The sequence below is a fragment of the Taudactylus pleione genome, unplaced genomic scaffold (genome assembly GCF_031769625.1).
Source record: "Taudactylus pleione unplaced genomic scaffold, aTauple2 ptg000170l, whole genome shotgun sequence".
NCBI lineage: Eukaryota > Metazoa > Chordata > Amphibia > Anura > Myobatrachidae > Taudactylus > Taudactylus pleione.
The window spans coordinates 1,089,941-1,115,530 of NW_028284572.1; the positions used below are offsets into that span (position 1 = coordinate 1,089,941).

The following is a 25,590-nucleotide window of genomic DNA, read 5'->3' on the forward strand; positions in this document are numbered from 1 at the left end:
AGGTTAGGCTGCAGTAGGGGATAGTTAGGATTAGGCTGTGGGAAAGGTAGGGGAGGGTTAGAGGAATGTTTAAGGGAAGGTTTAGGGTTACTTACCAATTCTATCAGGATACTGACTGTCAGGATGCCGCTGTTGGTAATCTGACCAACTGCTTTCTGACCACCAGGATCCCGTACCCAACCTGTTTACAGATATACAAGTGTCACATATCAAATTTATAGGCACAGACTGCTGGTGCATCCTAGTTGCATCAAATTGTGATATAGACGCATTTTTAGCAGTCTCACGGGAACTGGCGTGCCGAGAGGGGTTTTTTGGTGCAACTGCAGCAAAGATGAGTGAGGACTCATCTGTAGGACTATAACATCCGTTACTCTCCCTGAATCACACCATTCTGTACATATTTCCTGGTCAATACTCAATTTGCCTCTCATTAACACTCATATACAATTTTATCCTATGTGTATTCATTAACTGTAACACCAACATCTTGTCACCAGAAAATAATATCTCACATTTCCTTAAATTTTAATTCTCACTCGCTCTACTTCAGCTTCTATTAGCTGAAGATGTATGCCCAAATCCATGTACCTAAAGGCCCCATACATCAGCAATAGATTGCAAATTGCTGCAATAGATTGTGTATAAAAATCTTTCCCTTTTTCAATCGATTGCAGATTGCAGATTTGCCACAATCGATTGAAAAAGGGAAAGATTTTTATACACAATCAATTGCAAATTGCACGATTGCTGCAATCAATTGCTGATGTATCCCCCTTTACACACACATTTTCCAAACATTTACATCAAAACAGTATAGAAATCTAGCAAACCTCAATCACATCACCTGTCTCCCATCAGCCTAAATCACTTTAATGCACTATGAAATACAAGACCTGGGCATGCTACCTACACTGTGAATTCCATACCTTAAATTAAATAGGACTATACAAATCAGACCATAAAATGTTGACACCCCTTACATTTTTAACCCTTGCTCCTAAATGTATTCTGACAAATCCTAGTAGTTTGAATTCCGACAGGCATATCAAATGCCTTCAGTCTTCCTTACACAATACCCACCATGCTGGCAGCCTGGAAGAATCCCAATATTTTTCAACATGAGGCCACTAGAGACTCTGGGACAAACATGCATTTTTTTTGTTCCTTATCCCCTAATATAAAGGCATTTGCCATATGCTGACCAGCCTCAGAGCTAACTTTAACTTGATTGGAGGGTGTTCCTGATTCATGATGCAAAACTGGCCTGCACTGGTACCTGTAATAAATGTTTTTAATGGGCAATGTGTTTCCCACTTTCAAGTAAATATCATAGTTGTTAATTGTTTTTAGTATTTTCACCACTGGGTGACTTAAACTAAGATATTTACATGGATTCCAGAGCCCTTGGTCTCATTCCAGGGGGCTAATTAAACTATTTTACTAGGAATTGGTCTCATTAATATGGAGATTTAAATAGCAATGTGCCAGTGATAAACTCTCACAGAGCCTATAAAAAAACAGTTTTTTTATTGCACTGCTGCACAAAGATCTCTTTGCTGTTATTTAGCTACGATCCCCAATATCTCAACAAGAGGACTCCATAAATTTTACTTACTGCACAGAGTTTTTGGTAAACAACACAAAATGACAAACAGCAAAATGCAATTTTTACATAGAACAGTTAAAGTCAGTTAAACAAATGATTTGGGGTTTATGTACCTTTCTGCCTAATCAAGCTTTTTGCCTGCATATAATTTAATACACCACCACAGGTGCTGTAGATATAAGACAAGTATACATTCACAGAAAGAGAAACATGGTGCCAGATTGCAAGTGAATGATTGGGCTGTAATGCTTTATGATTATCTAATCAGATGCAGCTGCTTTTTCTGACACTGTTTTTTCTTTAATATGCAACGCTACATGAATTCATTTCTAAATACCACATAGAATTATGGAGAAAGTACAGATGCTTCTAATTTTTAAAGAAACTTTATAGTAATATATATTCAACCTGCATGCTACATATTAAGTGAAATCTGTTTAGTATTTTTTTTAATGCAACTTGCTAGCAATATAGTTGAAATACCGTTCTTTAAGAATTCTATATAATTTACAACTTATAAGTTTACAACCTAGATATAATTAACTTCAGTAACAATGCTTTGTTATTGTTAGTTTATTTTATTAATTTTACTGACACATTTTTCAGCACTTTACAATCAGGCAGAGAATTGAGCATGTAATGATAGATACCAATAGAGGAATACACAATGAAAACAGAAGATCGGGCCTGGCTTGATAGAGCGTGCAATCTAAAAATAATGCCCAAACCGGTTTTGTTCTGTCAAATTTTGCCCAGTCTATGGATGAGGGTTATTTATAGATGAACAATGAGAGTGATTTATAGTTAAACATTTTGCAAACTTTGCGTATGTGCACATGCAAATGAAATGCAGTTTTAGAGTAGAACTTGCCAGTTGTGTAACTAGGGGTTTTGTTGCCCAGGGCAAGGGAATAAATGGTGCCCACCCACCCTAATTACCTCACGAGCCTAGTGCCCGTCAACCTGGTGGTCTAGGTAGGATTTAATGGTATAACATACCTTCTCTTCAGCTCCAGTCTTCTGCCACTGGCTCGTCCTGGCCAGCAGCACCACTGCTGTAGCTCTTCTGTCTTGAGCCCGGTGTCTTCTGGCCTCCAGAGCCGCTGGAGCGCTTTCTGCGACATTTGCCTCCTCCTCATCGCCCGCCAAATAGACTTCTCTGCCCAGTTGCATCTGACGGCTTTCTATTGGCTGCCGGTCTGCAAGCCATAATTGGCTCGTGGCTGGTGACAATTGAAACAGGTGCCAGTCCACAAGCTGCACCCACTCACAGCCGGCGACAAATGTCACCCACCGCTGGTAACACTACAGTGTGGCATAATCTAGGGGACGCTATAGTGAGGTATAAAGTGTGGGCACTAAAGTGTGGTATAATCTGTTAGCATTACAGTGTGGTCTAATTTATGGTCACTACAGTGTGGTATAATGTGTGTGCATTACAGTGTGGTATAATGTTTTGGCACTGGGGATGGGATGATGGGGATGGGGATGATATCGGTGGGGGGTGGGAGTGTCAGGAGTTTTGCACATTTATTCATAGCTATTATAGGAAGTTGTAACTTAATTGCCATAGTATTATGAACAAACCACTAGCCGTGGTGACCTTTCAGAACTGTGTTCACACAGAACATACACAGTGCAGTAAATATGGTTGTGTATATTAGGTGAACATTGAGCTTCCTTTGAAAACTAGAGCAATTTTGTGTATTGGAAACATATACAAATAATATATAATAAAAGGAGGGGTGGGGTAGAGAATATATATGAAGAAAGGGTGGAGGAGAGAAATATTGCACAAAAACAATAAAAAAAATATGAGTACAGTATGTGGAGCAGAGAATTTGGTACATAAAATAGTAGAGGGAATACCAGTGTATTTGCCTGCCCAGGTCATTAAAATGTCTAGTTATGACTTTGTTGGTCCTGCCGGCACAGACATCAGTCAGGTGGAAGGAGGCAGCACCAGAAGCTAAAGCTGCATCAAGGTTAGTCCTGACTGAATGTGTTAGTACATGTATAATGGTCTAATTTACCCACAACTAGCCGGCATTGCAAGAGTTACTATGTGGTTCATCACTACCTCTCTGACTCCTCCATGCTTACCACTACCTCCCTGATCCCACCATACTCACCACTACCTATCTGCACTACCTCCCTGACCCCTCCATACTCACCACTACCTGTCTGCACTACCTCCCTGACCCCTCCATACTCACCACTACCTATCTGCACTACACCCTGACCCCTCCATACTCACCACTACCTATCTGCACTACCTCCCTGATCCCACCATACTCACCACTAAGTATCTGCACTACCTCCCTGACCCCTCCATACTCACCACTACCTATCTGCACTACCTCCCTGACCCCTCCATACTCACCACTACCTATCTGCACTACCTCCCTGATCCCACCATACTCACCACTAAGTATCTGCACTACCTCCCTGACCCCTCCATACTCACCACTACCTATCTGCACTACACCCTGACCCCTCCATACTCACCACTACCTATCTGCACTACCTCCCTGATCCCACCATACTCACCACTAAGTATCTGCACTACCTCCCTGACCCCTCCATACTCACCACTACCTATCTGCACTACCTCCCTGACCCCTCCATACTCACCACTACCTATCTGCACTACCTCCCTGACCCCTCCATACTCACCACTACCTATCTGCACTACACCCTGACCTCTCCATACTCACCACTACCTATCTGCACTACACCCTGACCCCTCCATACTCACCACTACCTATCTACACTACCTCCCTGATCCCTCCATACTCACCACTACCTATCTGCACTACCTCCCTGATCCCTCCATACTTACCACTACCTATCTGCACTACCTCCCTGACCCCTCCATACTCACCACTACCTATCTGCACTACCTCCCTGACCCCTCCATACTCACCACTACCTATCTGCACTTCCTCCCTGACCCCTCCATACTCACCACTACCTATCTGCATTACACCCTGACCCCTCCATACTCACCACTACCTATCTGCACTTCCTCCCTGACCTCTCCATACTCACCACTACCTATCCCTATCTGCACTACCAACCTGATCCCACCATACTCACCACTACCTATCTGCACTACCTCCCTGATCCCACCATACTCACCACTACCTATATGCACTACCTCTCTGAGCCCTCCATACTCACCACTACCTATCTGCACTACCTCCCTGACCCCTGCATACTCACCACTACCTACAGTATCTGCACTTCCTCTCTGACCCCTCCTTACCAAACACTATCTCTACACTCCCTCCCTGACCCTGCCATACTCTTCACTACCTATCTGCACTACCCGCCTGACCCCTCCTTACCAAACACTATCTCTTTGCACTACCTTCCCAACCCCTGCATACTCACCACTACCTACCTATCTGCACTACCCCCCTGACCCCTCCTTACTGTCATGGTCCTGCAGATACGCTGACCCTCCAGATATGCCAATCTGAGAATCGCAGCCACTGACTTATACAGGTTACCTCAGCACGTGTGGTTAACAAAACCTGGTAACTGCCACCAGCAGAAGAAGAATATAATGCTGAAGCATAAGTGTGTGTTCTGCTCCTACCCGCATACACAATTATCAATACTTGCAAAAATAGGTAACAAGAGCCATATGAGGCCTTGGGTCATAAAAACAGAGATTCAGAACTTGAATTAATGTTTATTTCAAGAATGTCTTCAAAGCTTATGTACAAAAAGTTACAAAGAATATAATAATGTTAAAGAATCACACAGTTACACTTTCCAGAAAATCAGATAAAATACTAAAAAGAGAGAAACAAACCATTCGGATCATGTTGGATTAAATGGTTCTGGGACAAGGCCTTCCTATTGATGAATTAGGGATCATCTGTGTCCTTCGATAGCCTCATGCAGAATGACCAGTGGGTCAGGGTGGACTCACATTTTAAGCTTGCCTTTTCCATGCACCTCTCTCACCCCATACCTGGGGATGATTTTAACCCTTTTCAGCTCAGAGTGGATTGTTCAGCTTGCTGAAGCTCAGGGTTTCCTGGCCACATGAGCAGGGTCATTTAATTAACTATTCAGCTCTCTTTGTAGATTGGGAACAGGCTTGGGTCCATAAACGTGCCCAGTGACTAGGTGGGGAAATTCAAACCTCTGGATACCGAGTGTCAACAATTTTTTGATCACTGTTCCCAAACCAAACACAGGGCTCTTAAGGACTGTTTTTAGGAAGGGTCTGGCCAGTGGTCATATAATTTTCACAAACCTATTTCTTTTATGCTGATGATACTCAAATCTACCTTTCCTCCCCTGATCTCTCCCCCTCTCTTCTGACTCGTATCTCCAACTGTCTCTCTGCTATCTCTTCCTGGATGTCCCAGCAATTTCTAAAACTTAATATGTCTAAGACAGAGCTGATCGTCTTCCCACCCTCCCACATAACCTCACTTCCCACTATTTCTTTATCAATTGATGGAATAACTATCTCATCTAGTCCAAAGGTGTGCTGTCTTGGAGTTATCCTGGACTCATCCCTCTCCTTCAAACCACATATCCAGAACCTTTTCACAGTCCTGTCATTTCCATCTCAAAAATATTTCCAAGATCAGACCCTATCTCACCCAGGATGCTACTAAAACCCTCATACACTCACTGGTCATCTCCAGATTGGACTACTATAACCTTCTTTCTGGCCTCCCCAAATCCCATCTCTCTCCTCTCCAGTCTGTCTTTAATGCTGCTGCATGGCTTATCTTCCTCTATAAATGCTCTACATTTTCCTCCCCTCTCCTACAAGCCCTCCACTGGCTCCCCTAGAACCCAATTTAAGGTTCTCATGCTTGCTTACAAAGCCCTCACCCAATAATCTCCCATATACATCTCTGATCTCATCTCCTTTTACTCTCTTCTCCGCTCTCTTCGTTCAACTAATGCACACCGTCTTTCATGCCAACTGATTACTTCCTCCCACTCCCGCCTCCAAGATTTTGCCCACACTGCTCCCCACCTCTGGAACTCTCTCCCACTCCCCATCAGACTCTCCATCTCTTTGCAATTCTTCAAACGGGCTCTCAAGATCAACTACTTCATCAAAGCCTTCCAGCTATCATTCTAACTCCCTGCTACATGCTCCTTCCTCCCCATTTGTGTCAAACCTGTTTGTCTTCCCCTCCCTTTTAGAATGTAAGCTCTTACGAACAAGGCCCTCTACCCTCTTGTGCTTCTTCCTACTTTAGTTTCATCTACTTCTTACCACTAGGGCACCTAACACTTGGTTGCTTATGCTCTGTTGCTTATCTGGGTGTTATGGTCGTTAATGTAGCAATATATATTATTCATGTCCTGGTCCTGTATTGTATTGTTCTGTATGTCGCTTGTCAATAATTTGTTTATGTACTTTGTAAGGCGCTGCGGAACACTTGTGGCACCATATAAATAAATAATAATAATACAGTGAGACAGGTTTATGGCTGACTCAGGAAGACAGGCCTTCCTATAACCTTTCTTGCCCAACTTCAAAGGCTTGTCACCTTTCCACACACCAAACCTCATGCTGGTTAGAGTAGAGTACACAGACTCTAGTTTAAAGGATTTACACAGACTCTAGTTTAAAGGATTTTCACATACAAATATACAAGGGAAAATTACATGTTATTACTAATACAATATCATTTGCAGTTATGCCCATTCTGATACGAAATGAGCTTTTCCTCTACACTTACCAAACACTATCTCTTTGCACTAACTCCCTGACCCTCCATTCTCATAACTACCCATGTGACTGCAGGCTCAGCTCCTCTCCCAAGATATTTATGACTCCAGCTGGCCCAGGCTCTGTACTGTGTATGAGAGGAAACCCTTTCCTCCCAGTGACCAGCCAGGCTGTGATGTCACCGGTCTGTGATTGCCTACATTATGCATGGTTTGTGCTCCCCAGAAAGCCTTGCAGTCTGCATTCTGGAGGTGGAGTTACCCTCTCTCAGCACTGGATCATGATTGCTGCAGGGCACACTCAAAGTGGTATGATGTATGCTCATCAGCCCCTGTGAGTGCTGCTTCCTGCACAGAGGGATTGATCAGTCCCCTCTCTGCGCTGCCTGTCACATGCTCTGCAGTGTTCTGCATATATGGCAGGGGGAGCATGGGTGGGGAAATAGGGAAAAGTAATTATTGGGGAAAGGTATAGGTGTCATCACCTATGAATCTATGGTCTCTGGGATGGGGGAGGAGTTATACTTCTGGGGGGGAATCAAAGCCTACGTAAATATGTCATGGGGTGGGGATATAATATATTGACAGGAGGGGTAGATATTTTGGGAGGGTCAGTAGTTACAGTGGCATCAGACACAATGTGGGGAATCTTTTTTTAACTAATTATAGTAATTAATAAAAAAATTGTCAATTTCTGAGACATTTCTAAATAAAATATTTGACAGTAAATTGGTTAATTGGAATGTGGAGGGGATTAGCTTGCACCACACATGTGCACAGATTAGCACAGAAAGATGACATTGATTACAAAATCAGCACATTTTTATTCTATTTGATGGGCTGAGCCAGCCTTTTAGTGGGATCGGTATGAAATACCACCAGATGCTGGAAGACCGGCAGTGAAGATCCTGGCAGGTAATTATTTTAACTATTTACTAACCTACCCCCCCAACTCTAACCATCCCTTAGGGGTGCCTTACCCTAATCTCCCCCCCAAGTGCCTAACCCCCCTGTAAGTGCCTAAACCTAACCCCCCTTTCCCGCAGCCTAAACTTAAGACTCCCAGGGGGGTGCCTAACCCTAACCCCCCCTTTCCCTAGCCTAACCCTAATCTTCCCAGGGGGGGTGCCTAACCCTAAGTCCCCCCTGGGAACCCCTAACCTAACCCTCCCCCCCCTGCAGCTGTCCGCGCCTGGCACCCGGCTTAGCTTCTAATAGTATTCCAGGCGTCGGGCTCCCGGCGTAAAAATTTCATTAGACCCCTGCCAGGATTAGAAAGTTGGGAAGCCGGCCATCGGCATTTCGACCATCGGCTTCCTGACTGCATCCCTTTTTAGTCATATTGGGCTGTTCCTAGCAAATTTTAAGGTAATAGTAATGTGTTTGTTTCTACATTATATTGTACAAACAACAGGGGTTTTCTTATAGATTAAAAGTGGTGCAGACTAGTTAGATTTGGATTCAAAAAGGAATTAATTTAACTTTATAATCACAGGAAATGTTTTTAACACCAGCTGAGAAGTAACAATAATCAGGTCACAGTTACTACTTCCGGTGGGTTGGCATTGCAGTGCCGTCCACTCCTTTTACAATGATCTCATCCTCTTCAAGTTCTGTCCAGTCCTATTCTCTTCTTCTGTCTCTTTTTTCTTCTGGCGGCTGGTCTCATGCTGGCATCAGTTCCTCCTTTCAGCTTTTTGTCTTCTGTAAGATGAGACATATTAGTCCCAATTAGTGCTGATGTACTGTTACTGGAGAAGGGGAACCAGGGACAGCCAGGTGTGCCACTTACGTGCTATATTATCTGACAGTGCCCAATATCTAATTAAAAAGCAACTTGGCAGTAAGAGGAACTGGGGCAGAATCAGTGCTCCCCCAAGGACATCACAACCTGGATGACGGCAGCCCTCAGGGACGCCATGTACTGTGACATCACCCGCCTTGCCAGCATGTGTGAATCAATCCACATAGTGCATTTCTGTACAGCTAGTTAAGTATAAGTACATCAGTTATTTCATGTATATTATTGAGCACAATGTATACAGATTTGATACTGTATACAGAGTAATGTCAAATAATGGATTTAATACTCCTTAAATCTATATATTGTTGTGTCTTATTTCAAGTAAATTCTTGATATCTATTTATAACCAAGTAAACAATATACACGTTTCTCTGAGGACATTTTAAACTGACAGAGTACGTGTGAACTTATGAACTGTAGATTATTTGACAGTATCCCTTTTCCAGAGACCTGTGATATTCTGTAACATCTGCACATGAGAAGGTTTTTGTCATGGGAATGCAGACTGTTGTGTCTGACCTTGCCAGTAATTTAACAAAAACATGGTTTCAGCCGTCTATATTTCCAATCTGGATTTTTATTGTTCTGTGTAGATACTATTGCATTGTATTCCTCCTAGAGCGTGTGCTCCCGAGCCTTTTCTCATTCTCTTCCGCCCTTTCTTCTCCCCACCTGATTGTTTTATCCTCAAGTCTCACTAGGGTAATGTTATCTATTCTTTCTCAGCTTGTTGCCTTTTCAGCATCTAATCTTGATGTGTTCCCCATGAGATATTTCATTTTAACACAGTATAAGTAAACACTTTATTTCTATAAACCAGGATATTGCCTGAAACATTTATTTTCCCTGCAAAATCATGATGCTGAGTGCAGTGGAACAAATCAGTGATGCACTGGGCTGGGCAGAGTCTATTATGACAAGGCTAGCGCCCCTTGGCCCCTACAACCCTCCATCCCTTCTACAGACAAAGGACCTGAGTCAGAGGTGGATGGTAATGCAGCCAGGACTGCATCTTTTTATGCAGCATGACTGCATCTTTATGCGTCTTTATTGCAGCAAATGGGATTCGAACAGAGATGCCCTTCGGCTGCTACTCAAATCTGTCACTTTTGCACCATCAGCACCATCGGACGCACATCGGTCACACCATCAGACATTATAGCAGCCCTGTGGTTGTGCAGAATTTCCATAGTAACAAGATCACCGGTGCTAGTGCGTCTGCGTCTAGTTTGCCCACCGCCTGTTATCACACTGAAATAGTTTCTCTGCGTCCAAATTCATTCTGCTTCCCCCAGCGACAACCATCGGGATAAATTCACAGTGCGACTCAGATAACTGTGCAGACTAAAAACATTGTCCACTTGTGATTGAAATTGACATGACGATCACCTCTGAAACAGGCCCTATGTGAGGCTTATGGTGTAATGTACTAAAATGTACTGTAGGTGGCATCAGGCAGGACTGTGGTGTGAGGAAGGTGGGTCTCCAGATTCCTCCGGTCCAAGCAGGTGATTTGGCACTGGCCTTCAGGTACTACCATCTTCCATTTTAAACAATAGGTGGAGCACTAGGGAAAAAAACATTAATGTTTTAGGACTCCTCCCATTTATACACATTTATGAATGTATGCAAAAATTGTACAATTAAAAAATAAAATAAAATGTTGCCATATTTTCCCTGCAAAAGAAACACAAATAGCAATTGAATTTGTTTTCTTTTTTAATCTGTATAATTTTGAAACTGGAAGATCGAGTAAGCATAATTAAATAAAGTTACTTCTTACTAATAACAAAAAGTTAATTACAATAAAAATATATATTCATTGCAGTTATTGTAATGTGTTGTATAGGGACACAGGACCTGCTGGTCAAATTAGTTCAACAACATTTGGCGTATAACATTTTATAGTGTTTGCACATTGTTGAAAATGTCATGCTCCAAATTGTATATAGACTTTGAGAGTAGTCAGCTGACTGAGACGAATATGGAGCATTCGGAGTGAGAAGCAGCTAATAACTGGCAGCTAACTGTTTCCATCATGGCATCTGCCTGTACAGCATAAGGAACAGAGGAATGTGAAACACATTACAAAAGTAGTTCAGATCAGAAATGTATTAATTTTATTTTTACTGGACTGTCTTAGTAACAGGATGCAGCTGACACAGAGCTCATGAGGCAGCATTTCGCTCAAGGCAGTATTATATCAAACAGGGTGAGGAAGAACTGGTTCATTCCTGACCCAGGTGGCTGAATTTGTCCTGTGGCTGTAATTGCAAACACTATGTTAGACATGTACTGTATAAATGCAATGTCTATAAACGTGTGCTGTGAAGTTCCTATTATAATACACACATACATACAGGTGATTCTGTATTGGTGCTGTCCATGCTGTGCAATGTACAAACAAACATATTTTGCCTATGGGAGCATCCACTTTGACACCAATTACTTAACACTTGTGCTTTTACAAGGGAGAAATGTGTATTCAGAACCTGTTTAAAGGAATTTTAGACTTTTACCTTATTGCGCTTTTTCTAGCCAAGTGAAGCCCAATTTCTGCCTATGGTAGGGGATTTCAATACATGATATGGCAAATAAAAACAAAGATATGATCCTACCCTCTCTTCCTGGTGCCCCCCCACTTGTTTCTCTCCATTTCACTCTCTCATCCTCCTCTCCCCCACTTCTCTCACTATTCTCAACCCACTCTACCCTCAGTTAACACTTTTACGTCTATTGCACCATATAGTATGGTCATACAGCACTTACCAACTCTCCCTGATTGTCAGGGAGACTCCCTGAAATAGTAGCAATCTCCCTAATTGCACCTTACCCCCATTATGTAGCTGTTATATACTTGTAAAAAAAAAGAAATCGGAGATATATACATTCAAATAGTATAATCAGTGTAATTTCCCTGCATTGGTTATATGGCACAATGCTCTCTATGGCTACATGCATTTTCATATAAGGTTTCTCTTGGACACATATATGGAGCCCCTTATACAGCACAATACATGAACAACCCCTGAAAAGTATCAGTGTGTTTTCATCAACAAGTAGATCTTACTAACTCAATCACAGTCAGAAAATACAGTACTTGCAGTCAGTTGCACTCCTCTAGTATACAGAGAACTGAATTCCAATGCCTTTTCGATTTTGCTAGTAGAACCGTTATCTGAAAAAACTTCTACAGTGTTTCCAATATAGTCCACCTTCTTAGGGTTGAACCATGTTCTTCAGCAGGGTATAAACATATTCTTGTCACCTCAAAAAAAAGGAATATATAGGCCAAGAATAGTGAAGCACAATTTATTCAATAAAATACACTTAAAAATAAACAGTCCATCAGCAAAGCAGCGTACCACAAAGTGTGGGGTGCAGATCAACACACACCCAAACTAGCCAGAAAACAGTCACCTCCCGGGTAAACAGATTACTGCAATTTCCCTTGGTCACCTTCCTTCATACAGTGTCACTTTGGTCAAATGCTGCTCCTTCTATGGACCCACCACCAACGCGTTTCTGCTCCTTACGAGCCTTTATCAAGGTGTAAAAGTTACAATTCCCTTCACTCCAATATATACCCTGCACCAACTCCCAATTGGTTAATTGACCCTTCTGTCTGATCAACTTTCTAATGTCTAGAATACTAATATCCCAATGATATTACCTTATTGTCCTCTTATATTTGATGCACACTTCATACCAGTCGTCACTTAATCTTAGAGATGCACATAAAAATATCCGTATTGAGGTACCTCATGTGATTGCGTGCGTCCCATTCAGTGGAACGCACGATACTTCCGGTTCCGAGTTCCTCACAACATTATGTTTCTACTCACAGAGTTCATAGTCGGAGATCACCCTCTCTTCTCAGCGGGCGCATCAGTATCAGCTGGACGCACACCGCTAGTGACTTTAACAACCTCCGACCATAACTCTGGCTTCTATATCCCGGTGTGCGTTCCAAGTAATGGAGCGCACAATACTTCCGGTTAAACAACTCAATCTCCTCCTAGACCTCCAGGCCTATTAGTCGATGACCACCATGATCCGCACACTATATTCTCTATGGTTTCTAACATCATATAGTACCATTATCCCATCTTATACAATCCACTATAAATAATGCTAGGTGAAATCACTGGCTGAGATGATTATGCCATATAATTACAGTACTACGATATGATAAGAATAAATAAAATTAAAACGTTAAAACAATCCACAAGATTAATAAAAAATATAAATATCTTAAAAATGGTACCGATCATGCTATAAAAACCATTTTAACTCAAAGTCTAAATTTAACCCTTTGGGAACCATGGATCCCACTTTGTAGATCCATCTCATTTCCGCCTGGGCCAAACTGGCATCAATTTTTTTCTTCCTCCAATGACTTTGAATTGACTGTATACCAATAACATTCTTTAGACCTTTACAGCATTTATTATGTCTCTCTTTGAAATGGTTAGAAAGTGAATGATTCTCTACTCCATTTTTGATATTCCGCAAATGCTCGGCCCACCTATCTTTTAATGACCTAGATGTACGGCCTATATACTGTAGTTCGCATTCGATTAAGTAGACACAGTTTTTGGTATTACAAGTCATAAAATCGTTAATGCGATAAATATTCTTATTCGCAGCGGATTTAAATTCCTCAGTTTTACTACCTTGTGAACAATGATTCCGGCACATTAGGCATAATCCACACCTAAAAAAACCTTTAGTTTTAACTCTGCCAGATCTTTTAGGTGGGTTGGCACTCTTCACTATTTTATCCTTCAAATTCTTAGCTTTCCTGTACACAAAATGCGGTTTTTCTGATATAAAGGAATTTAATAGAGGGTCTCTAGTTAAAAGATGCCAATGTTTTCCAATTATGCCTTCCATCTCCTTATACTGTTTATTATAAGTTGTAATGAACGGTAGTTTAGTATCATCATATTTCCTATTATTTTTCCCTTTGGGTTTTAGCAGATTGACTCTCTCTATCTCGGCCAAGTCCACAATATAATTATTCAATACTTGTTCTTCGTAACCTTTTGATATAAACTTCTTCTTCAGATTCTCGGCTTGGTCTTTAAACACCGTAATATCTGTACAGTTCCTCCGGACTCTCTGTATTTGCCCTTTCGGCACATTTCTTATCCATCCTGGGTGATGGTTACTACTAATTGATAGATACGAGTTACTGTCTGTTGGTTTAAAGTATGACTTTGTTTTCAAAATGCCCTCCTCAATATATATAGTTAAATCGAGGAAATTAACCTCCTTATTACTAATTTGGAAAGTGAGGTTTATATTAAAATTATTGGCATTCAACTTTTTACAAAAAATCTCCAATTCTGTCTCACTCCCATCCCAAATAAAAATAATGTCGTCTATAAAACGGTACCACAGTTTAATATTCCTTAAAAATTCATTATGCATCCATACGTTTTGATCCTCCCATAGGCCCATAAATATATTGGCATAGGAGGGGGCAAATCGTGTGCCCATAGCATAGCAGATCTTACTAACTGCTTTGGGGCTCATTTACATTTGGATGAAAGTCAATTTAATGGCACGCCTCTCATATGTAACCCTAAACGCCCACTTTACCACCGCGCTCATATAGTAGGTGTTATTTTTACAATCTTCCTGAAATGCTTTTTCAAAAGTAGGCAAGTATGAGTATGGTACAAATATTTTCATCAGTGAAATTAACTTTGCTTTTATCTGTAGCCTGTTTTTCTTCCTTTCACAACTTACTTTATATTTGTTTGAACATGAAAAATGTCTAATGAAGAAAAATATACAGTTTTAATCCTCAAATAACAAAGAGCCTGGTTCTGAGTTGGACACGTCCTTGTATGCATCTCTTGTTGCATGCATGCATGTGACTTTATACAAATGCTGCTACAAAGTACTTCCCTAATGTGCAAGGACCGACATGCCCACTTTCTGCATCGGTCTAGCTCATGTGAAATGGAACAGGTGGCAAGTGAACACCCCCTGATGACAGCTCCTACAACTGGCAATAATAGAGGGGGGGCCTTGGGAGGCACTCACAATCGAGAATGTCCGCAAGTAAGCAGCGCATCTGGACTGAGAGGCTTTTTGACGTTCTTTACTACAGCTGCCCTGTTTGCTACATGATTTGTGGTTTGTTTTCCTGGCAAGTCCTGTTCTGAAAGGAGGTGGGAGTGGAAATAGGGGGACACAGGGAAAGATAGATGGTAGGGGGAACCAGGGATATAGAAAGAGAGATGGTAGGGGGAGACAAGCTTGGGGGAGACAGGAGAGGGAAATGAGAGAGGGAGAATAGAGGGGGAGGCAAGCAAGAGGGATTAGAGGGAAAATGAGAGAAAGATGAGACGTTGGGGGAGGAGAGAGAAAAAAAGAAACCTGCAGCGCTGGCCACAGTAGCCGGTGAGGTGGCAAATGATGGGTCCAAAATACTAGTTTATGGTAAACCTGTACTACCTAGAGCTGAAGTTTTGGTGGCATCTACAGTAAGTACTGGTAGCTATGCTCAGTTTTATGGAAAAAGTGGCTGCTATAGGTGATTCATTTTGTTTGTGCTTCATGAGCTCTTATAACTCCTATTCAGGTATTACCATAAAACAATTATAAATGTGTTTATTTGCAATCCAATCCTTATGCATGAGAAGTCTGAAAGCACAATAAACCCAAATAGAAAACTATGCTTCTTTTGGAACTTCAAATTCTTCAGGAGATTTTCTTTTACATACATCACTTCCTTTTTCCATGGGAAGTATCAAAGCCCTATTTCTTTCCCCAGCTGTAATTGTTTTCTGACAGTCTGTAGTACTGTGTACACTGATATCATGCAACACAAATGTAATAATTTCTTCAAAATACAGTAGCCTTTAAGTTCATTATTTGGTGCAGTGTTGTAATTTGCTTCATCAGTAAGCTTAAGATGAGGTGTCTAGAATGGGTAACTCCTCTGAACTGCAAACTTCCTTATACTGTACAGTCAGACTCTCCGATAGGAGTTGTTGCTCCCAGCCTTGCAAAAACATATGTATTTGGGTAAACAAACTTCATCATGTGTTTCCAATTTTATGAACACCAGTACCTCCTTAGTAATCAGTTTTCATTGAGTGCTTTTTCAAGCTTTGATAGGTTCATATACTCATCTGCATTAACAGGTAGTCTATTACTATGGCTGAATGCATGACGCAGCACATTTTCAATGTGATGCATCCCGCCACTCATGACAAACATTACGGCATTTACTAATGCTGTATGCTTGAAAAAAATCACAAAGGACAGCTCTCCTGGAAAGAGCTGTACTTTGCGATAGAAAGACTTCTGGGTTTAGGATCCAAGAGTCCTTCTGAGCATGCGTCGAGTAATGCACGCACCACTGGGGGGGGGCTGGGGGGGATATGATTGGAGGGGGAAGTGCATGCATGGAGGGGGAAGTGCATCTCCACATGCCACCATCAGCGCACTTCGTGTGCTCCATCTACATGTGTACCACCCCTATGGCAGGTGCAAATTTTCCATCTGAGCATGGCATCTGGAAATGGCTGTGCATCTGAAATCAGCCGCTTTAACAGCCACACCCGCAACACTCTCATAACACGCCAGCGACACTCCCATAACACGCCAACGAGATGTACTTTTTTTGCGTTCACTTCAAACCACCACCCAGTCAACGCACAAGAATTACCATCACTTTGCTACTCGGTTTGTGTTACCATATGAGCTGATCGCTGTAACGCTTGCACATGTACAGTAGCAGATAATCTCTCAACTATGTGAACATCAGTATTGTGTATGAATTGTGTGCACCACTGAATCAGGTTCAGTGTCTTCTTTCAGGATCATTACATCCATTTGTTCCACTTTGCATGACACACTCTACTCAGGGGCAGAACTATGGGAGACAATGGAGGCGCCTGCCACCGCGCTCCTGCACTAAAGGGGCACCTCCCTCCATTGTCCACAATATATTCACCCCACTTGGGGCTGTAACGATGTACCTGGAGTGTACCGTCATGGCCGCCCAATACATGGCACCTCTTCCCATCACCTGAGAAGCCACTACACACTAATGGAGAGTTCTGTATCAGACCATCAGCTGCCGCCTCTGTCTACCTATAGCCTGTCCTTACTCATTGGTGTCACTGCTCCTCAGCCGCTGAGACCCGTGCTGCAGTTACTGTGCATCTCCTCATCAAGAACCCATCCCACTGTGGTTTTCCTCCCCATCAGGAGGACTCTGAGCCTAATGCTAATTGCACCATACAGGTCACTATATTATCTGTGACTAATGCATACAGATGTGTCCACATACATCTATCCTCCATGTGATATATAACGCTTGAGCACAGAGTGACTCAGTAGCCCCAAGCATATTTTTCCCTTCAAATTAGTCTTATTCACACAGCAATGTGAATAGGATGCACAAGCAGCTTCTGCTGATTAAAATGATCTGCGGCATGCCTATATTCTGTGTGCAACTGTGGGTGTATCTGCATGCAAGATACTACATTACAGTGTCAGCGGCTGTGACGGGGGGGCACCAAATTATAACTTACCTCTGGGCGTCTGCGATGAACTTACGTAACTGACTCTACTAAGGGCATGGCTAGACACATATGTATTCCATTTTGTTTCAAGATATGTGAGAATATTTAAACTGTTCTGCTGTTTCATGGTCATCTTTCATGTGGCTTTCTACATCCATGATATCTGTAACTTTCTTTAGGCAAGAGCTATTTTTTAAAGCCAGAAATAGTGCCATGCAGCTGTTACTGGATGTCAAAACTACACAATTTTCTTGTAACCTTGGCTACCAAACTAAACATGGCCACATTAATAGCTTTGTTTCTTTATTCCATGCTAGGTTCTACCTCATCAACAGCAAAAACAAGTCATCCTTGTTCCCTCAGCTTCTAAGATCAATCCTATCATATCTCTGTTTCAAATATATATCATATATTTGAAACATGGAGATGATAGAAAGTATATATCTTCAACTTTAAGCAAAACAGAGTTAATTATAGCATTGATATTCTATATGACCTTTAAATGGGCAAAGAAAAAACACAATAAGTTTAAAATCTATTTCCAGCTCTCATTCTCTTATACTCGTGAATGAAGAATGCTGTAAAATATATATGAGCAAGGAAATGCTATATGGTAGGCTGCATATAACAAGGGCTACAAATAAAACTGAATGAATAAAGTAGATAAAAGCATAAAAATTTCTGGGAGGAATTCTGAAAATTGAAAATTGTAATTGCTTTTAAACCACCCCACAAAAAAATCTACATTTGCAAAACCAATGAAATCATCATTTTAGTAAACAACTGATAAACTAAACAACCATTTATTGAAACCACCAAAATTATTTGACTAATTTCAAACAGTGTGATGGAAAATATAAAACTTTAAACATATAAGAAACGTTTACCACTAATTTCAATAGTCCACTTATATTTATGAAAACACCAATGAAATAAATGGGCAACTGAAATTAACAGGAATGCTCTAATAAAATATAGAAATCATTTCCAAATTGGGCAGCATGACCATCTCAAATTCTTCAAAGAGGACAAGTGCTAAGAAATTATATAGATGAATGCACTCTATTTAGTAAAGTTTGGTGTGGATACAGCGATAAATTGGAATATGTGACAAACCTTCTAAAGAAGACAGGTGGAGAAGATGACAACAGCAACCATTCAAATTCTAGCTATAATATAGAATTTACTTGATAAATGATGTCTAGAAGCTGATTGGTTGCTATGAACAACTTCTCCACTTGTCCTATGTAGAAAGGTACATCTTGTCCACAAAATGGAACATTATCTTGCTTAATGCCCCTTCAAGTGGAATAGCAGTGAGCCTGGCGATTTACAGTAACACTGTTTTCTAATCAGCTAAAGCTACTATTTCACTGGGGAGCTGATTTATATATGCTAAGACAGTGGTTCTCAAATTCAGCCCTCAAGGCATACTTACAGCCCAGGATTTGAAGATATCCAGTCTTGAACACAGATGGTTAAATCAAATGACTGATTAATTAAGTCATCTGTACTTAAAACCTGGACTCTTAAAGGTATATTTACTAAAGTGTGGGTTTATAAAAGTGGAGGTGATGTACATAGCAACCAATCAGATTCTACTTATCATTTATCTAGCACCTTCTAGAATATAATATCTAGGATCTGAGTGGTTGTTGTGGGCAAAACCTCCACTTCTATAAACCCACACTTTAGTAAATTTACCCCTTACTGTGCCTTGAGGACCAAGCTTTAGAAGCACTGCTCTAAGGGATTGATTTCTGTTCCATTTAAGTTGAAGATCTGGTATAATGATTTACTTACCACAGGAAAATCCTCCTTGTTTTAGATAGCTGCTGACTTTTTTTTAAATTGATCTTTTATAGAACTATTTTGTTTTGCTTACATATCTGGGAAATTTAATCATGTGCAGTAAATAAAGAGGAGAGATAACACATTCTGGATTCATCTTTTGTACATATAATCCCTGGTCTTGGGGTTCAATCCCATTACTGCAAAGAATGAGTGGGACTTGTCCTTCAGATGTACTGTACATTAGAACTGTTAAGGATAAGTACCATTTAACCTAAGCACAGCAGTAGTTCAAATGGAGTTAAGACCTAGGGCCTCATTCAGACCCACTCGCGAGCGGCTGTCCGCTCGCAAGTGGGTCGATGGTGTGCACTGCGCATGCGCACGATGGAGGGAGCTCCGTCGTGCACATGCGCGAGACGCGACGAGCGAAGAACTTTCCTTCGCTCATTGTGTCTGATCAAAGGGGGCGTGCTGTCGATGTTGATTGACAGCATGCCCCCTTTGGTGGGCGTGCCGGGGGCGTGCCTGCCAGTCGGAGGCGTTCCCAAGGGAATGCCTACCGTCAGAAGCCGGCCCCACTGACATCACTAGTGATGTCAGTGGGAGTGATTTTGGCTCTGATAGAGCCAAAATCACTCCTGGCCTTGCGGTTGAGAAACTCAACCGCAGGCTTCTGGTCGCACTGGCGATGGTCGCGATGGTCAAGACCATCACGACCATCATCCTGCACGCTCGTATAGGCTGTGGGTGGTGACCCACAGCTATACGAGCGTCCAGGAGGACGCTCCATATTTATGGAGGTGGGCCCTGATTCAGAACAAGAGCTCTGGTCAGAGCGTCCGGCTCTGAATCAGGGCCCTAGTTGTAACTCCTTAATTCTTTCTATTGCAGCGGTGGAGGGGATGGGGATTGTTTACATCACCCTGGGGTGTGATGTCATTAATTGCCACCCCTGTCATAAAATACCCCTAAAAATACAGTACCAGAGAATGGGGGAGCACACTAAAAGTGCTCAATCCCCCCAATATTGGTAGCCACAGACTCAGGGGGGATGCAATCGGGAAGCCGGCTGACTTAAGCATGACAGCCGGCTTCCCGACTGCTTTATCCCGGCGAGGGTTAAATGACTGCCTGTCATTTTTCCGACGACGGGAGACCGGTGCCCGGCATCCCGATCGAAGAGATGCCGAGCTCGTTGACAGCCGCGGGGGGGTTAGGTTTAGGGCTCCCGGGGGGATGTAGGGTTAGGCACCCCCCTGGGAGGGTTAGGGTAAGGCTTGGAAGAGGGTGGGTTAGGGTTAGGCACCCCGGGGAGGTTAGGGTTAGGCACGGCACCCCCCTGGGGGACTTAGGTTTAGGCAGCGGAGAAGGGGGGGTTAGGGTTAGGCACTTAGAGGGGGGATTAGGGTTAAGCACAGGGGGGGAGGTTAGGGTTAGGCACCCCTAAGGAGGGTTAGGGTTAGGGGGGTTAGGTTAGTAAGTACTTACCTAGGGACGATCGGGATTTCCAGCGCTGTCGGACTGCCACTGCTGGGATCTCTCCAGCTGTCTGACTCACGCTGCCGGGATTCGAACTCACGGCCATGCGGCCCGCGGTATTTCATACCGCTTCCGACTCAGGGTATCTTCATTAGAAAGAAAGGAGTCCCCTCTACAATATATCATTTGAGAATTTACTTTTTGATTATTAGAGTGCTCTTTTGAGAATAACCCTTAAGGCCCCCATACATCAGAGATTGATTGCAGCAATCGTGCAATTTGCAATCAATTGTGTATAAAAATCTTTCCCTTTTCCTTTTTCAATAGATTGTGGCAATTCTGCAATCTGCAATCAATTGAAAAAGGGAAAGACTTTTATACACAATCGACTGCAAATTGCACGATTGCTGCAATCAATCTCTGATGTATGGGGGCCTTTAGTCTGCAGAAATTCTAAATAGGTTAAAGGTTGGGGGATGATCGTCGACATTCTGGCTTTGAAAAGCTCAGGAGTCCCCAGGAGATGGAGGAAAAATGGGGAGGTAGAGACAAGAAATAAGTCTAGATGGGAAGGGCTAAAAATGTTTGTTCTACCCATGCTGGTACATCCACACTCTTGTAGATATTAGGGGAAATTTAGCAAATCTTGCAGGGCACAGATTCTCAAACTCAGGGCCTGATTCTGTAAGGATCGTAATTGCAAAGCTGCACTCAGGCAGCGATCCTTTGCAGATATGGTAATGCACAGGAGGCATCACGCCCCCTGTGCATTACTTAACTGAGCTGCATTGTTCAATGCAGCATCGGTTAATCTGTGTACCATTGGCCGGCTGCGGTGACCCATAGGGTCCTGCAGCCGGCCGCCGCAGTTTACAGGAATAGGCCAGAAAATCTCCATCAAACAACGGAGATCCTGGCCTCTTCCCTCCCCCCAACAGCAGTGACACGCCTCTGTTTCAGATAACGGAGGCCCCAAACGGCAGCAGACTGTCAATCACTGACAGTCTGCTGCCAGTTTGCAAGCGGACTCACAGACCCGTTCTGCACATGCGCAGAACGGGTCTGGCTCTTGTGCAGATTCCCAAACATTGGGAATCTGCATTCAGCAGTGCACTAGCATGCACTGCTGAATCAGGCCCTCAGTCCTCAGGACCACAAACAGTTCATATTTTCCAGGTCTACTCACAGAATCACAAGTGAAATAAATAGCTCACCTGTGTAACTTTTAAATTGTATCAGTAAGTAATGAATACACCTGTGCACTTGCTACATGACCTTGAAAATGTGACCTGTATGGGGTCCTGAGGACCGAGTTTGAGAACAACTGCTGAAGAGAGATAAAGTGGAGAAGTTGCTCAATAGCAACCAATCAGCTTCTAACTGTAATTTATTTTGCACAGCCTGTAAAATGACAGGTAAAAGCTGATTGGTTGCTCTAGGCAACTTCTTCCCTTTTCTCTCTCCAAGATTTGATAAATCTCCCTCATTGTCTGGTAATTATCAGAAATAACACCCTGCACTTCAGAATGTGTTAAGAAGTCCAAAAATGGGGGCGGTTCTAAATCCCAGATCTCCATTATCCTAGAATCAATAAACACGGAAGTGCCTTTATTTGATTTGAATAGATTGTCTCCTCTTACTCTGAATCAGGGCCGTTCCTCTTAATTTTTAGAGTGGCCTCCTGGCCGCTCAATAGCTGTGGGTGACCACCCACAGCTACAGCAAGCGGCCAGGAAGATGGTCGCGATGGTCAAGACCATCGCGACCATCGGGTTTGCGACGAGACCCTTGTGGTAGGGTCTCATTGCCGCAAGCCCTGGAGTTCTTTTGGCTTTATCAGAACCGAGAGCACTCCCACTGACATCACTTGTGATGTCAGTGGGGCCGGCCCCAGACGGTAGGCGTTCCCATGGGAATGCCTCCGTCTGGGCAGCCACGCCCCCGGCACGCCCGCCAAAGGGGGCGTGCTGTCACTCAACATCGGCAGCACGTCCCCTTTGTAGCGAGAACCAGAGCGACGGCTTGTCCGTTACTATCGCGTCTCGTGCATGCGCACGACGGAGCAGCCTCCGTCGTGCGCATGCACACTGGGCAAACATCGACCCACTTGCGAGAGCTCAGCGCTCGTGAGCGGGTGTGAATCAGGCCCAGAGGCCCTGATTCAGAGCCGCTCACAAAAAGCGAGCGCTCGCTCTGAATCAGGGTGGGCACTTGTTTATTAAGTTGCGGCCTCCTGGCCGCTCACATAGCTGTGGGTGCCCACCCACAGCTTATGCGAGCGGCCAGGTGATGGTTGCGATGGTCAAGACCATCGCAACCATCGGGCTTGTGATGAGACCCTTACAGTAGGGTCTCGTGGCTGCAAGCCCCATTGGACTTCCTGCTCTAATAGAGCAGGAAGTCCACCTACTGACATCACGAGTGATGTCAGTAGGGCCGCCCACAAACGGCAGGTGTTCCTGCAGGAATGCCTCCATTTGTCCAGCCACCCCCCCTCCCCGCATACAAAATGGGGCGAGCTGTCGGTCAACATCGACAGCCGCCCCGTTTGTTGCGATCGCCGGAGCGAGTGCTCTTTGCGCTTGCTCTGGGGCTCGCGCACGTGCAGTTGTGCACACTGGCCAACCATCAACCTGCTTGCAAGCACTATGCACTTGCGAGCGGGTCTGAATCAGGCCCAGAGGCTGGTGCCACAAAATATAAACAGCCAGGTTGCACATCCAGAGACCAAAGCTTATCCCCTTACCTTCAGGAAAAGCTTCCTCTGGCAGTTCAGATACACCATGGTCAGTCTACATTTGAACTACCGGAGGAGCTTCTCCAGATGGACCCCATTGTGCAAGATCGACATCACACGGTTAACCACAACAGGCCATCCATGCCCACGTCTTACTGCTACACATCCACAAGTATCCAGGCACCAACCACGCATAACCATGACGACCAGACAGGTAAGCGGGACGCCGCCCCTAGCTCTGAAAAGTCCACAACACTAGGTGGAAATTAGACTCTGCTTAACCATGTATTAGACTCTCTGAATACCGGAATAGACCATCCCGGGTACTGATAATACCCACTACCACCTTCGACATTACGACAAACACTTGCTGCACTAACATTGTTACGGGCCATTGACTTTTTTTGATTTGTTTTGCATTTGTTTTGTGGCATCCTGCATGTCCAAGATTGCCCCGCTTGTGTAATTTTGCACATTACGATATTTGTTCATACCAACCACCCCACATCTATGATTACTACATTTCCCTGTACTAACACCAATATTCTTTTTACTGCTGCTGTCTATTGAAACCAGTGAACTATTATCTTGTAACATTTTGGGTCAATACTTCTTTCCACATCACCCGTTCATTTGAAATAATACCACTTGTCAATAGGTCTGAGCACTACACAACCCAATTTTCTTATAATGAGTACACGCTTGTATAATGGAACGACCGTCCTATCTGATAATTGGTAAGTGCATAGACGCTTACCAATTTTTCGGCCCAATGTGTCATGCCTGACGTCACAACTGGGTGGGCATTTCCATCTGCAGCAAGTGTTCAGGTAGTCAGCCCACCGCCCATACACACAGCATGAAGAGCCAATATATCTGCAGATATATCGGCTAACAGCTGTCCTGAACAGCCAATGCGATATTTCTGTGAACGACGTTCACATACATATCATCTGTACACAGTGACCAACGCACTCACAATTTATCGGCCGTTCAAGTGAACGGCCAATATGTTGGCCAGTGAGTACCCAGCATTTCAAAACAGATGACCATGTGCAAAATTAGTGGGTACAGGCATGTGGTCTTGTACTGTAATTGCCCTTCATTCTTTAGAACTACACTTGAATTCAAGTGTAGTTCAAATTGATTTTCTTTAACCACAGCTTCATATTGAGGATTGTTGCCTTTATTTGAACTTGGAGTAGAAATACTTTACTGTGTGAGTGGTTTATACTATCTTAATTCATTATTGGAACATTGTTTCCTAGAATCAAGCATTAGTTATTAAACAAATCATACTGCATTACATTTTGCTGAATATAACCAGTAAACATAATATATAACAAAAACTGTTAATGACTTTAATGTGTACAGCGGTAATGCTCTCCTGTTGCTGAAATGGATCTGTGTGATGACTTTATTTATCATTCATGATTGCAACGAGTGTCTTGCATTGCAATTAATGTGCCACGTTGAAGAACATAATGAATGTTACCATATTAAGATAATTACAATAACCTTGTTTTTCTAAAATTATTCCTTTAGGATTTTGGAGATGATGGATCCTTATACATTACCAAGGCTACCACAACCCACATGGGGAATTATAGCTGTCATGCTGATGGCTATGATAAGCTTTATCAAACTCATATTCTCCAAGTGAATGGTAAGCAAAGAAATTGTAATTGCAATAACGCAAAGCAGTCCATGGTTAGGACTTATAATTCAACATTACTTAACTATAATAAAATAAAACATACATAATATATATATATGTGGAAACCCTGGTAATTGATTTGCAGTAAATTCTGAAGCCGGCATTAATTTATTTATTTTATAAATACTTTATTTTGTTTGCATAAGGCGGTGCATTGATAATGGTGGGGATTTTTTGTTG

General features: G+C 42.8%; 1 protein-coding gene across 2 annotated transcripts in view; it reads left to right on the forward strand.

Annotated features, from left to right (window-relative positions):
* Positions 1-25,590, forward strand: part of FSTL5 (follistatin like 5) — a 658,814-nt gene that overhangs the window by 490,291 nt on the left and 142,933 nt on the right. For both annotated transcript variants that reach the window (XM_088475339.1, XM_088475340.1), the window contains exon 8: positions 25,239-25,359. In XM_088475339.1, the coding sequence (XP_088331465.1) occupies positions 25,239-25,359 (121 nt within the window). The remainder of the gene's footprint in view (positions 1-25,238; positions 25,360-25,590) is intronic.